At 39.9% G+C, this 13,726-nt stretch overlaps 1 protein-coding gene across 1 annotated transcript in view; it reads right to left on the minus strand.

Moving 5' to 3' along the window:
• The window catches only part of GPR158 (G protein-coupled receptor 158), a 413,352-nt gene that overhangs the window by 385,495 nt on the left and 14,131 nt on the right, over positions 1-13,726 (minus strand). Inside the window, exon 2 of the mRNA XM_027841527.1 lies at positions 707-812. Coding sequence (XP_027697328.1) covers positions 707-812 — 106 coding nt within the window. The remainder of the gene's footprint in view (positions 1-706; positions 813-13,726) is intronic.

Consider the following 13,726-nt stretch of genomic DNA (forward strand, 5'->3'; position numbering starts at 1 on the left):
ATCATTATTTAACACATTATTCATGACACTCAGTCTCTAAGGATAGGTCTGATTACCAAAAATGAAATCATTACAATGTTATCATTTGCAATCTGCAAAAAACAAAGGACATTCTCATCTTTAAGAGCATGTTACAGTGGCTTACTTTACTTTGCTAATAATCCAAGCCCTACCCCTTCCTAGATCATTGGGAACCAAAATATTAGCAACACAAAATGATAACCATTCTCCTCTCCAGGTTCGCATTGGACATTTTCTCCAAACTCACCAAAATGTACCATCGAGCTTTCTCCACTGCTTTGTAACAGATGGCAATGTGTCTAAATGAATACTAGTACTGTCTCAACAAGTAGAGTGTCACAAAAAGCTGTGCACAGCCTCCCTGACCCATCTTATGGGCTCATTTCTCACTTTGGGTTTATTTTAAACTTGCAGTCTTTGTTAAGAAATATACTTAGCCTTTGACTCAAACTCAACTTCATAAGCAATTTTCATTGCAGCCTTCTCTTGGTCCCTTGAGGAACTGTTTCCCTTTATACACTCTAAGTTAGCATCAGCTTCATTGCATAGTTATCTCCATCGGCCCTGTGCAGAATAGAAAATGGCATCTGAAGATCTTTTGGGTATGGTACTTGACTAACACATTGCATTCAAGGGAAAACATTTCGTTGTTCTTTCAATAGAACTATTTAATGCAAGATCTTACCTCTGAATTGTTCAGATGGCATTTGTGAGTTCCTGAAAACCAGCCATCGCTTGAACACTGGTCAATGTCTACCTTCTGAAGATTTATGTCAACTTTTATGACACCTCTGAGAAAAAGAAAGGCAGAGACAGAGAGAAAGAGAGAAAACAAGAATTAATGTGGGCATTGAAGACCTCAAACTCTCCATTCTACCCTCTGAACCAGATATAGTAACATAAAGAAAAGTATAGATGAAGGAAAAATCATCCAAATTGCTAAAAGATGACAGGATGATCACAGAAAAAGCCAAATTAAATGAAAGTTAACATAAGGACTTTGCAAACCTCAAATCACTATGTAAATGTAGCTATTATAATTATTCATATTGGCAGAAGAAATTCCCAGTTGTAATACTTCTGATGTTTAGGGCCAATAGCATGGTGAAGGCATGCTGGCAACCAAGGGGAGAGGCTGGTACAAAGAAACATGGCCATACCATTTCCCACTCTACCCCCTTTTCAGCATTTCTGCCAAGTAGGAAAATCAATGCAAGATCACCTAGAACCATAGAATTTCAGATTTGGAAGAGACTTTGGAGGTCACTTAGTCCCACCATAATAATTTTACAAATTAAAAAAAAATTTGCTTAGAGAAAAGATATAGTTTTCCCAAGACCACATGACCAGGACTAGAACTCTAGGCCCAGAGTTCTTCATGCCACCTGAATGCTTCCACCCCTCCTCTTCCTTCTTAATTTAATGAGGAAACAGAACAGAATCATGTTGAAGTGAATTGGAAAAAAACATGCATACATATACACATAAATAAACTAATAAATAGTAAACAGATAAATAAATGAATGGATAGATTGAATGAATGACTAATGATAGAGGCAGCTAGGTGACACAGTAGATAGAGCACGAGCTGAGGCTGGAGTCAGAAGACCTGAATTCAAATGTAGTCTCAGACACTTACTCGCTGGGCAAATCTGAGAATGGTTGTTGTGAGGATCAAATGAGATAGTATTTGTAAAGCGTTTAGCACAGTGGCCTGGCACATAGTAGGTGATATAAATATTGTATTCTCTTCCCCCTTTAATAATAATAGTAATAATAGTGGCATTTCTATAGCCCCTATTATGTGCCACAACAACCATGCAAGGTAGGTACTGTTATTGTCTCCATTCAGTAGTTGAGGAAACTGAGGCAGACAGAGGTTAATTGACTTCCTCAAGGTCACACAGCTACTAAGTATCTGAGGTTAGATTTGAATTCAGGTCTTCCTGACTCTAGGCCCTACACAACCTGGATGTCCTAAAGACCTGTAAATTAGATCAGTGATCTAATCTAAATCCCTCACCTGTACACAAGAAATCCAGGACCCAAAGGTAAGGTCATTCTCCGAAGGTCACCCAGGCAGTACATAGCAGAGGCTAGTCTTTTACTTTCTTTAAAAATCACACCATGTGGGTAATTATTATTTCAACCTACACATTGATTCTGACCTAAACATATTTAATTGGAGCTGCTGGGCATGGAATCACATAAACCTTATTCTGGTTAAGTTGTTAATTTACCTAGAGCAAAGAAGCCAGAGTTGATGACCTCCCTAATTTCTGTGCTATAATTCTATGACCTGGGATAAGTTTTGAAGAAAGTGGAAAGCATGAGAAGACACACTTTGATACATCTGGTAAATTCTTGTTATGCATTAATCTCATTTCTAATATTTCTAACTTATTCTAGCTATCATAAGGTCAGTATATCATCTTTAATACTGACCTTACGATAACTAGAATAAGTCAACAGGCAATTTTTTTCCATTTTCCTCCCCAGAATAAATTGCATTATAATAAGTGGGGCTACCTCCATCCGCTTCACTAAATGCCTGAATTGTCAAACCAGAGAATGGTTCTTCCCCCTCCATTTTGTTGACCTGTATGCCTGATATGGCAATGGAATATGAAGAAACACTGTTTCTTTGTTTTCATAGCAACACACCTGGGGCATGGACACCTCTGAGACCCTCTGGCTTGCATCACTCAGATGCTATCCTTTGATTACCCCTGGAATCTTCCCATAGAACTGAGCTCCATAGGGGATGGCCATCCAGGATGAAATCTTGTCCATACTCCTGACTCTGCTTTGGGGATTGCTCAAAGAGAAGTCAGGCAGCCAGTCCAGCCCAAAGAGTCATTATGACTTAGTCTACTGTATTTGGTCATCTTCTGTAGCTAAGAATCATTTCCAGAATGTAATAAAGGTAATAAAAATGTTCAAATAAATGGCATTTCCTTTTGTCCTGCCTGAGCAATGATTCATTAACTCTGGTAGGAAGTGTTCCTAAACTGCCTGATGAAATTGACAGCTAATTGCACAGAAGCCTTAGCACAGTATCTGGCACACAGTAGGCATTTAATAAAAATGGAGACACCAGGTGACACCATGCAAACAAGAGCCATCACGAGCATTGTGTTTGCAATAGTCCTTTCTGTGGAGAAAGTCACTTCAGATGGTGGCAAATAAATTGACAGTTAACGTACGGTAAGTTTTGCACCCAGCCTGAGTGCCCTAACCCAAATGAAAGACTCAAATTTCCAATTCAGTTCATGAAGGTTTTTTTTTTTTGCCCCTTTTTTTTTTGAAGAAAATGAGGCAAGGTGAGGAGCTATGGTTTCCCAGCTGAGAAATCAAGTGCTGACTCATCTTCATTAGAGCCACACTCATCACACCTGGGAGGCTTTACAAACCCTCTGGGAGAACAGGGCTGACTTCCTGTTGGAGGAAGTGTGGGATTTGGCTTTTAATTGGTAAGAAAAGAACCTCTTTCTTTTTCTTTTCTTTTTTCACCCTGGGAGAGATAAATGCTCTGCTCATTGCTTCACCACAACCAAAACACAAGAAGCATTTTCGAGTCCTCTCCAGAGCCATGGAGTGGGGTTAAAGCTTCTCATTTTGCCCTCTGAACCAGCTCCCACAAGGAGGCAGGACCCTTGGGAATATAATTACCAGCTCTGTATCTGCTGCTTGGCTGAAGATGGAGTAATGGTGGTGGGAAAGGTGTCTTGGGGGAATGGGGCAAGGATCGTGAAATGAGATAAAAGAAAGGCATCAGATCCCAGGAAAAATAATACCTGGGGAAAGCAGCAACTGAAGATAAACCCAAAGCATTTGGATGCAGGATAGATCAAACAGGAGTCTTTCAATAGGTGATTGCTGCTCATAGTGGGAGAAAGATGAGTCATGCAAGGAGTCCCCAGTTTAGGGGTAGACCCAGGTCCTCCCAGCGTTGGTGGTAATTGATATTTGGAGGGTATTTTGCCACATAAATAAGTTATAAAGAGTGACTAAATTACCAACTTAGCCCTCAAAAATCTAATCAACTTATAATATGCCTGAATCATGTTAAAATAATAGCCTGAATTATGGGAGCAAGGAAGTCATGTAATATATTAGAGAGGTGAGAGAGAATGCATCCCCAAATGTCTCCAAGGTGCAGAAATAGTCTAGAGGGCAGAGTACTGAAGAATGTACTTGTTAGACAGGTAGAGATACCAACTATGCTATTTCTTAGGTAGGAGACACAGGAGGGCTTCTAGCACCTCTCTCACTAGCAGGTTCACTTTTGATCCGGTCACACAGGAAGATAGGAATGGAGTCATAATAAGGGGTTAAATAAGGTTACCTTATTCTAGTCTAGTCTTCTCAAAAGGAGTTCGCTGATAATGGGAGCTACAACTCCTACAGCATGCCCTAACAACCCTTCTCACAGGGGCCGGCGTGAAGGGGGGGGCAACTACCCCCTTCATCTTGTTGGGGTCAATCGAGACCAACACAACTTGTGCACTTCCCTAAATCCCCTCAAGCCTCAATGGGGGCTGGTTGAGGCAAACACACAGATTCTCCCTCCCAAGCATTGATGGGGGTCCATCAAGGCACGCACAGTATTCAGCCTGCACATTCACCCCTAAGGGGGTCCCCAGTCGCTGACCAGTGCCCACTTGCTTTATAGGGCAACAGACAAAGAAGTCATATTGCCAGCAATAGCCTCACAATTTTACATTACTTCATCCCTGTATCTACTACGATTGCACAGTAGAAATTGTTTTCAACCATGATCATGAGAACTCTTATCTAATACCTGGGAAGTAGAGATTGTTATGGCTACGAATCCTGGGAAGAAAACTCTAAGAAAGAAAAACAAAAATCTACTTTGCACACACTAAGATTCACCTTACATACAGTAAGATTTGTCTTCGATACTGTCCATCCTCCCTTTTTATGTTCTTCTACAGTCTCAGGTACCCAGTATTATGACATACTGTCCTCACCTAACCAAGCTTTGACCTATGGCCTAAAAGCTCCAAACTCCCAAAATACTGACCTCTTTATTGATGTGAATGATTAAGTCACAAAAGGCAACTAATTGTTAGAGTAGCCCAAGTCATGGAAAGTTTGAATATCTCATCCATAACTAGAAGTGATCATCATAGTTCAAAGAATTCCCTTGAAGATTCTTAAATATTCCTGATACAGATATTCTATTCTGCCATGTCATTTAAGAAAATTTTGCTGGGACTGATCTAACAAAAAAGACAAAATCTCTATGTGGGTTCAGAGAGAGAGAGAGAGAGAGAGAGAGAGAGAGAGAGAGAGAGGTTTTTACTTGCTTGGCAATATTCCCTACATTCCAAAAAGGACTCCATCTGAAGTAAGATAAGTTTTCCCAAGTCTCTCCAGGTACTATTCTACAAACAAGGTTGTGACCAATTAAAAAACTGAAAGATCCAGGGGAAAAATGAAGATCCAGAATCAGGGAATGAAAAAGCACTTTTCCCAGCTAAAATGCTAGAAGATTCAAGCAAAGATGAAGAGTCCCACAGATGAGTGATGGCTTTGGAATGAGCAGACCCATGTTAAAATTCTGCCTCTGTCTTTTATGACCTATGTGATCTTGGCCAATATCATTTAACCTCTATGAGGCCTCAGTTTCCTCATACATAAAAGAGGGAGTTAAACTAAATGACTTTTAAGGTCTCTTTTTTAGCTCTAGATTGATGAAATAACAGAAATGAACTGTTGGATCCATACTACCATGAAGACACAGATGCTAAACCTGCCTCTGACATTTACCAACTGCACCATTCTAGGCCAATTACTTAACCCCACATTTACTTAACCTCACATTGCTCTTAAAAGCTCACTAAGACCCATCATTGAAGGAGGCTGCTGACCTGCGTCAGTGGACAGTTTCCTTATCTAGGAGTTACCTATGTTGATGAAGTCACAGGTCCACCTCCTCTCACTTTCCCTATTATTAAGACATGACTTTGCATAATAATGTCTAGTATTTATAGTGCTTTAAGGTTTGCAAAATGCTTTATAAATACTATTTCATTTTATCTTCATATTACCCTGGGTAGTAGGTACTATTATTATCCTCATTCTACAGATAGAGGTTATATGACTTGCCTGCGTTATACAGCTAATAAGCATCTGAAGCAAGATTTGAAGTCAATTCCACATTTTTTTTAAAGCAATTGGGGTTAAGAGACTTGCCCAGGGTCACACAGCTAGTGAGTATTATGTGTCTGAGGCTGCATTTTGAACTCAGGTCCTCCTGACTCCAGGGCCAGCGCTCTATCCACTGTACCACCTAGCTGCCCCTAAGTCAGCTCCTTTTAACTCCAAATCCAAAATTCTATCCACTGTACCATTTAGCTACCTAAGAATACGAGTTATTTTTATTAACACAGACTATGTCAATTACTAAAAGCTTCATAACTACCAAAGTAATTATATGACCATAAGTTTTAATAATAGCTAACATTTATCTAGCACCTTAAGGTTTACAAAGTGATATTAAACATACACACACACATATATACATATATATACACTTTAACATATACATGAGTATATAAATATACATATATTTACATGTATACATATGTAATCTCAATATATCTCACAACTCTGGAAGGCAGGTGCTATTATGATCCCCATTTTGCGGATGAGGAAACTGAGACAGGTAGAGGTTAAATGACTGCCCCACATCACACAACTAGGAAGTGTGTGGGATAAGATGGGAATTAAATTCATCTTCCTGACTCCGAGTCCAGCACTCTATCCCACTAGACCACCCAGAATCTTGAATTAGAAGAATTTTCAGGCATTATGGCAAAGTGAAATGAAAACTTGAGGAAACATGGGAGAGTAGGAATTTGGTGTATTTTTTCTTCTGGGGGAGGGACTGGTATTTAATCTCTTCCTCCTTTTCACATCTCCTCCTCTTCCTATGCTTCTGAGCCCTCTAGGAGAAAATAAGTTCCCCTTCATTAGGTTTCAAGTAGAAACTGGATGGCTATTTGTTGAATGTTGCTGAGGGAATTCCTGTTCCATTATAGGTTGGATTAGATTGCCTCTCAGGTCCTCTCCAAATCTGAGCTCCTGTGATTTCATTCACAGCAGCTGCCATGGCAGTGCATACATGCTGGGGGTTCTTTGTGTACCTGGAGTAATCATTACCTTACCTGTCTTCACCTAAGGCTATGGTTGGAATTTTAAGAAACAATACATTTTTAAACCAATTGATGAGACATTAATAAATTATATAGTCACTAATATCTCTCTTAGCATTCAATGACCGCATGATCATAATATAACCCCTGATGATTGGGGCCACTTTGATAGTTCACTTCCCCAGTGCTTCTCAATTTTACTTTGCTTTAGAGGGAATATTCTGTCTGGCTAAAGAAGTCTACTTAAATGAGACTGCTCCTTTCACCATTTTTTGTGCATATTTCAGGTATAGCATGGGAAGAAAAAAAAAGTAAAAAAAAAAAACAGACCTTCATTCCTGAGTACAAGAAGGCAATAATTTACTAAGCCATCTCCTTTTTTTTCTTTTTAGTGAGGCAATTGGGGTTAAGTGACTTGCCCAGGGTCACACAGCTAGTAAGTATCATGTGTCTGAGGTCAAATTTGAACTCAGGTTCTCCTGACTCCAGCGCCAGTGCTCTATCCACTGCACCACCTAGCTGCCCCAAGCCATCTCCTTATGGGCTATATGTTTTAACATGACTGACATAAGAGGGAGAAGCTTTATTCTTTAGCCTGTCCATAACCAACAGGTTGGAGGAAATCCATAAAACTGTATTTTGGAATTCTTAAATTCTTTTGTGTGCCAACCCCTGCTCCATATGGTGGGGGCAGGAGAGAGGGAAAAGTGTATGATCTGAACCACTGCTGGCAATACCCAATGAATGTACCCCCTGTGTGGATGGGGAAGCAGTAACATATTGTCTCTGTGTGGCCTGAGGGGCTGTAGCTTGCTCAATCACACAGCTAGTCTGTGCTAGAGGCAGGCAGGACTGGATTCCAAGTCTTCCTGATCCCAAGCTCCAAACCCAGCATTCTACAGGGCAATATAGAATAAGTGTCTACTAAGTACCCTAGTATCCCCCACATCCTTACCTGACTGTAAACTCCATGAAAGCAAAACCCTCCTGTAATCTAAATTTTCTCAGGGACCTACAACCATGCCATTAACAAAACAAGCACTTAATTCCATTCAAAAACATTTATTATGCCTAGAAATAGCCAAAGTCTGGGTCCCTTGAGCCTGTTCAAGTTAAGACAGAAGGTGTAGACAAGAGGTTCTTAACCTTTTTCTTGTCACTGACTCCTCAAAATAATGCTTTTAAGTTAATAAAATATAAAACATACAAGATTGCAAAGGAAAATAATTCCATTGAAATGAAGAAGAATTTTTTTCCCATACAACTTCAAAGATCCTCTGAAATCTTTCATAGACTCCTTGTGGAGGGAAGGGTCCATGAACCCCAGATTAAGAACCACCCCCACCTGCACTGTATACTGATTAAGGATTTACCTTACCAGGGATAGAGACAGGAGGAGAAAAAAAGAGATGCAGAAGTGGAGAAGGGAAAAGAAAGTAGGAGCCGTATTAATGAGGGATTTATACCCTCGATTTCTAGAGCAAAATTGTTTCCAAAAAAGAACCAGAGGGACTCCATTCCCACCCTCTTACCCAACAAACCTTTTCCGCCTGCAAATCTTGACCTTTGGAGAACATAGGTCACTTAGGTGAGAGGTGATCTCATTCCCACTTGTTGTGATTGTTAGGTAAATGTTTGTGTGATCCTGTCTTGCAGTATCACTGTAAATCCCACTAAGCAAGCCCACCCCCTACCTCCTTTCTTTCATCTTCTCCTACCCAGACACTCTAAAATGGGAAGTCCAAAGCCTAAGTACAGTAAAGAGATCAGTTCCTCTGGTGATATAATAAAGTCATGGGACAACGTATACAACACCCATTCTCTTTCTTCCCCACTCATCTAACTTCTTGAGGCATATTCATCACCTGTTGGTGCCTTTCCCACAAAGTCCTCAGACCATTCCTCAACTAATCAATGACAACACAACCAGTCCTGAAATAGGACATCATGAGATCTGGAGTGAAAGTTGTTTTACATTCTTCTTTTAAAAACTTCCATTTGGAGACGTGACATTTGATGGGGCTAAAGCAACAGAATGGGCTTTGAAATTTTGCCATCAATTCCCAAGTGGAATTTCCCATTGCTACCTTGACATTCTTTTAAATATTATTATTAATAACAATGATAATAATTAATGATGACAAATCCAACCTTCCAAAGAATGCCAATATGTATATACCCAGCTCCACATATATATTTGTCCATGTGTAGTATACATATTATCATACAGAGTTATAGCATTTGTTATTTTCTGATCTGTTTTACGAGGAACAAGTAAAGTATTAGAGAAGCAGGATGACATAGGGCATAAAATGCTGGACTTGGAAAAAGGAAGACCTGGGTTCAAACAATGCCTCTTACATTTACTACTTTGAGATCATGAGCAAATTATAACCTTTCTGAGCCTCAGGCAACTCTTATTAGATTTATCTACTAAATTATAAATGTGCCAAGGTTGCACTAGAAAATCATAGGTAAAATGGCATATATAACAGTTCCTGCTATAGAGTAGCTACTTTAAAAATGCTTTATTAAAGTAATATCACTAATAGTAGCTGTAATATGAATCCCAAAGCCCATTGGTATGGGACTTTCTCATCATTGGTGGAGATCAATTCCACCAAACTATGTAACGGATGGGGCAGAGTTGGCAAGAGTTGAGTTACCTTTCTCCCAGTGGGAGGAATCTTTCATTCTGAACTGTCTGGTATATATTCTCCTATATATGTTTTCTCTGATTTCTGTTTGACTTGGATAAATGGGTTCTTTGCTAGCTGTTATTTCTGTTCATTGTGGGACTAGTATTAGGTAGGAACGTAGTCAAGCCTTGGATATAAAGCTTGGAGGCCTGCTTCACCCATTAATGACACAGCAATCAGAAGTTACTTTAACCTAAAAACTTCATCTCCCAGACTAATAATATTCAAAGGAGTAGATATCACTAGTTCTAGCCCAGTACTCCCTCTCTCTGAGAAGAGCAGGTAACCAAGCTTCTCGGCCCAACAACTTCCTTGGAGGGAATTAAAGAGTCCTTTGGGGAAGCTTGAGGGGAAAAGAGGTTAGAGATTTCTATTTTGCCTCCCTTCATGTCTCACGATGACACTCCCATGCTACATGTCCTCATTATATAGTATCATCCAGAGTGTAACTGGTAGGTAAGGCAACACTAAAAGCAAAGTCCACTCCTAAAGTGTTCTCATAAACGTTTTGAAGGCTGTGCCTTTCTTCCCAAAATCTAATCACTTTCTCATCCCTGCTTCTATAACTCCTAAAGGAGAATTGGCTAATCTCAAATGAAGACTGGCCTAAGTCATCTTCTCGCTCTTCCACAACTACAGGAAACAAGTGCCATAACATGGCTCAAGATCCACCAAGAAGTGTCATTTCCCCAGATGTTAGGATTATCTACATATTCAGAGAATCACAGAGCTAAAAAGAACCATAAAAAGTCATCCTATCCAGCCCCCTGCTTCCAGGAAGATCAACTATTGCTGTTGTTTGTCCTTCATTCTCAAAGACGACCATGACATCAAGGAGGTGATGCCATGACTTGCAGGTGAATTGGATTTAAGTGAGAGAGGGCTGTGAAGAGTCACCAGCCTCACTTTCTCCTCCAGAGTCAACTGGGTCCAGTGGCCAGATATAGATCAGGACAGCTGGAGATGGCCCGGATGCATTGGGAGACCTTGGCCTTTTTAAACAAAGGTCTTTCCTAGGTCTCAGTTTGACTGAGTCAACATCCATTCAGCGACTAAGGCTAGGTAAGATGAAATCAGCTACAAAGAAGAAAGTCATTCTAACCAAGCCCCTAAGAAGGCCTCAGTTGGTAGGGGAAGGGGGAAGAGAAGAGCCCTGGTATCATTACCAGGAGGACAGCAAGAGTCAGCTCCTGAAAGCTTGGCCCAGGCATATATGGAGATCCTCTGAAAGAATGGAAGCAAAAATGCTCATTCTTAATTTTAAAGTTCTCTGTGATTGGAGATAACTCAGTTCATTTGGTCTGTTTGCTTCAGCATTTAATTGTACTTCCTACCATTGAAACACGGTTATCCTTACATTCAGCCAAATACTCTATCCAAGGCCTGTTTGCTATGAGGTCAAGGATACTTAAACGATCCTGAAAGATTCTTCATCTTGCGCCTCCACAAATTTGACCAAATTAGATGTATTCAGTAAGTGTCTGGGATAGGTAGGTGACAGTTTATTTCTAATTATTTAAAAATAATTCTCCTAAGACTTCAGTGGACTGCTTAGAAATAGGTTGAGCTCTGGCACCTGGAAACCAGCAATAAATATTCAAATGTCAGCAGCACAATAGAAGAAGTTGGCTCATCAGCATGGTGTCAAGTTGGTATTCATCCAACTTGTCAGTAGAGCTTAGCTGAGCCATAACCTGAGTGATAAGTTACCAATAATATTAATGGTAATTACAGACCATCTAGCAACTAAGCATGGTTTTCCCATTGGAACCTAGTCCTTATTAAGACTGTAAATATTTTGTTTTCTCTCCTTGTTTTGTAATGGTGCTGTGCAATGCTTTTTAAAGTCTATAGGGTCACATTCAATTGAACTGCATTTCTATAAGCAAGAAATTTTTTTGAATTAGGTATGATAGATCCCTATTACAGAATGTCATCCTAAAGGGTCTTTCACCTCATAAGAAAGTCCAGTTTAGGTGGGAGGTCTTTGTGAAAGTCATCTCCTCTTCTATTTCTCTTTGTTGGCACTCAATCTTCTTCAAGGGACACAGCCAGGAATTGATTTAAGCTTGTTTTCCCAACCTAGCAGCTAGTTTGATAGTTTTAAACATGGCAATGCATCACTATAGCAAAGTGAATTGTAAACTCTGCTCTCCCTACTCCCTAATCAAAAAGATCTTGAAAAATTTGATAACTGTACCACATTCTCAAACACAAAGAAACTCTTCTCCCCCAGGCCACCTTTCAACAGCCTGGGCCAGAGATACTTGCCAACACTTCACACAGTGACAAACATCTTCTGTCTGGCTCCAGGTTCTTGGAAGGCTTTTTGGCAATCAGGTCCAGCCTTCTTTAGGAAGGCCTATATAATCTATGTGAAAATCTGAAGTGTGAAACAGGAAGAGCCAGGTGCAATCTAATAACAAGGACTGGAGTCAGAGGATTTGTACTCAAATCCTCTGGCAGCTGCTTACTACCTGTGTAACCTTAGGCAAGCAGCTTCATACCTCTGGTCCTCAATGCACTAATTTTTAAAATTAAGATATTGAATCAGACCTCTAAGATCTCTTTTAGCTCTAAAGCCTATAAACTTTGGAAAAACTATGGGCTACCAAGCATAATCAGGACAGGCTGCAAACATGCTCATCTCAAGCACAGCAAAACCTCAATGAACAGGAATGCTTAGGAAATAGAGAGTTTAGGAGAAAATTGTTCAGAGTAAGGATATTCATTGGTACTGTTGAATTTGGAGTCCAGAAATGATGATATGAAATGAGAGATGGATAGTGCACTGAAAAGAGCCCTGGATTTGGAGTCAAGGCCACCTGCCTTTGAATCTCCTACTTACTACCTATATGAATTTGGGCTGGTCGCTTCAGCTCTCTGAGGCTCAATTTCCTCATAGGTAAGATGAGGTGTTCAGTTGGATTATGATGACCTCTAAACTCCTTTCCCTATCTTAAATCACTGTTCCTATGAATGATTTTCCAATTAGAACTAGACAAAATAGACTTAGTAACTTGGTTATATATACAAGATATGGAGTCTAGGGGTCAGTAAATGATGGTCAGAAGCACAAATCTGTCAGACAGAGAGACAGATTTGGCCCAGGGACTAGAGTTTACTGGTCCTCGTAGGAGAACAGCTAGTTTGTATGTTCTATTACCCCAATACTTCAGAGGACGTGAGACCCAAAACTGGATAAGATCCACCTCCACCCTCCACTTTCAAATAATTTTTTGATTTAATTTTAAAAGGCCTCAGTTTTTTGAATAGGTATTTAGCCTATAACCTTTGGTAGAAAGAACACAAGATTAGGAAGAAGGAAACTTAGGTTCAAGTCTTGGCTCCAATACTGACTAATTGTGTTATCTTCCCTGAACTTCAGTCCCCTTATCTGTAAAAGAAGAGCAATATTTATACTGGGCCAGCTGGGTGTTGCAGTAGATAGAGTGCCAGGCCTGGAGTCAGGAAAACCTGAGTTCAAATCCAGCCTCAGACACTAGTTAGGTGACCTTGAGCAAGTTGCTTAATCCTGTTTGCCTCAGTTTCCTCATCTGTAAAATGAACTAGAGAAGGAAATGGCAAACCACTCCAGTATCCTTGCCAAGAAAACCCCAAATGGGGTCATGAAGAATTGGACACACCTAATCAACAACACAACAACCATATTTATACAACTTATATCACAGTATCAGAGCATCATTAGGACAGCACTTCATAAATCTGAAAGCGCTGTGTAAATGTGTTTTAGCATTAGTATTATCTTTCTTTTTTGTGACTCTCCCATCTATTTCAGATCCTCACATAATTCATTTAGCC

This window comes from Vombatus ursinus, unplaced genomic scaffold (assembly GCF_900497805.2).
Source record: "Vombatus ursinus unplaced genomic scaffold, bare-nosed wombat genome assembly UNPS02014861.1, whole genome shotgun sequence".
Classification (NCBI taxonomy): domain Eukaryota; kingdom Metazoa; phylum Chordata; class Mammalia; order Diprotodontia; family Vombatidae; genus Vombatus; species Vombatus ursinus.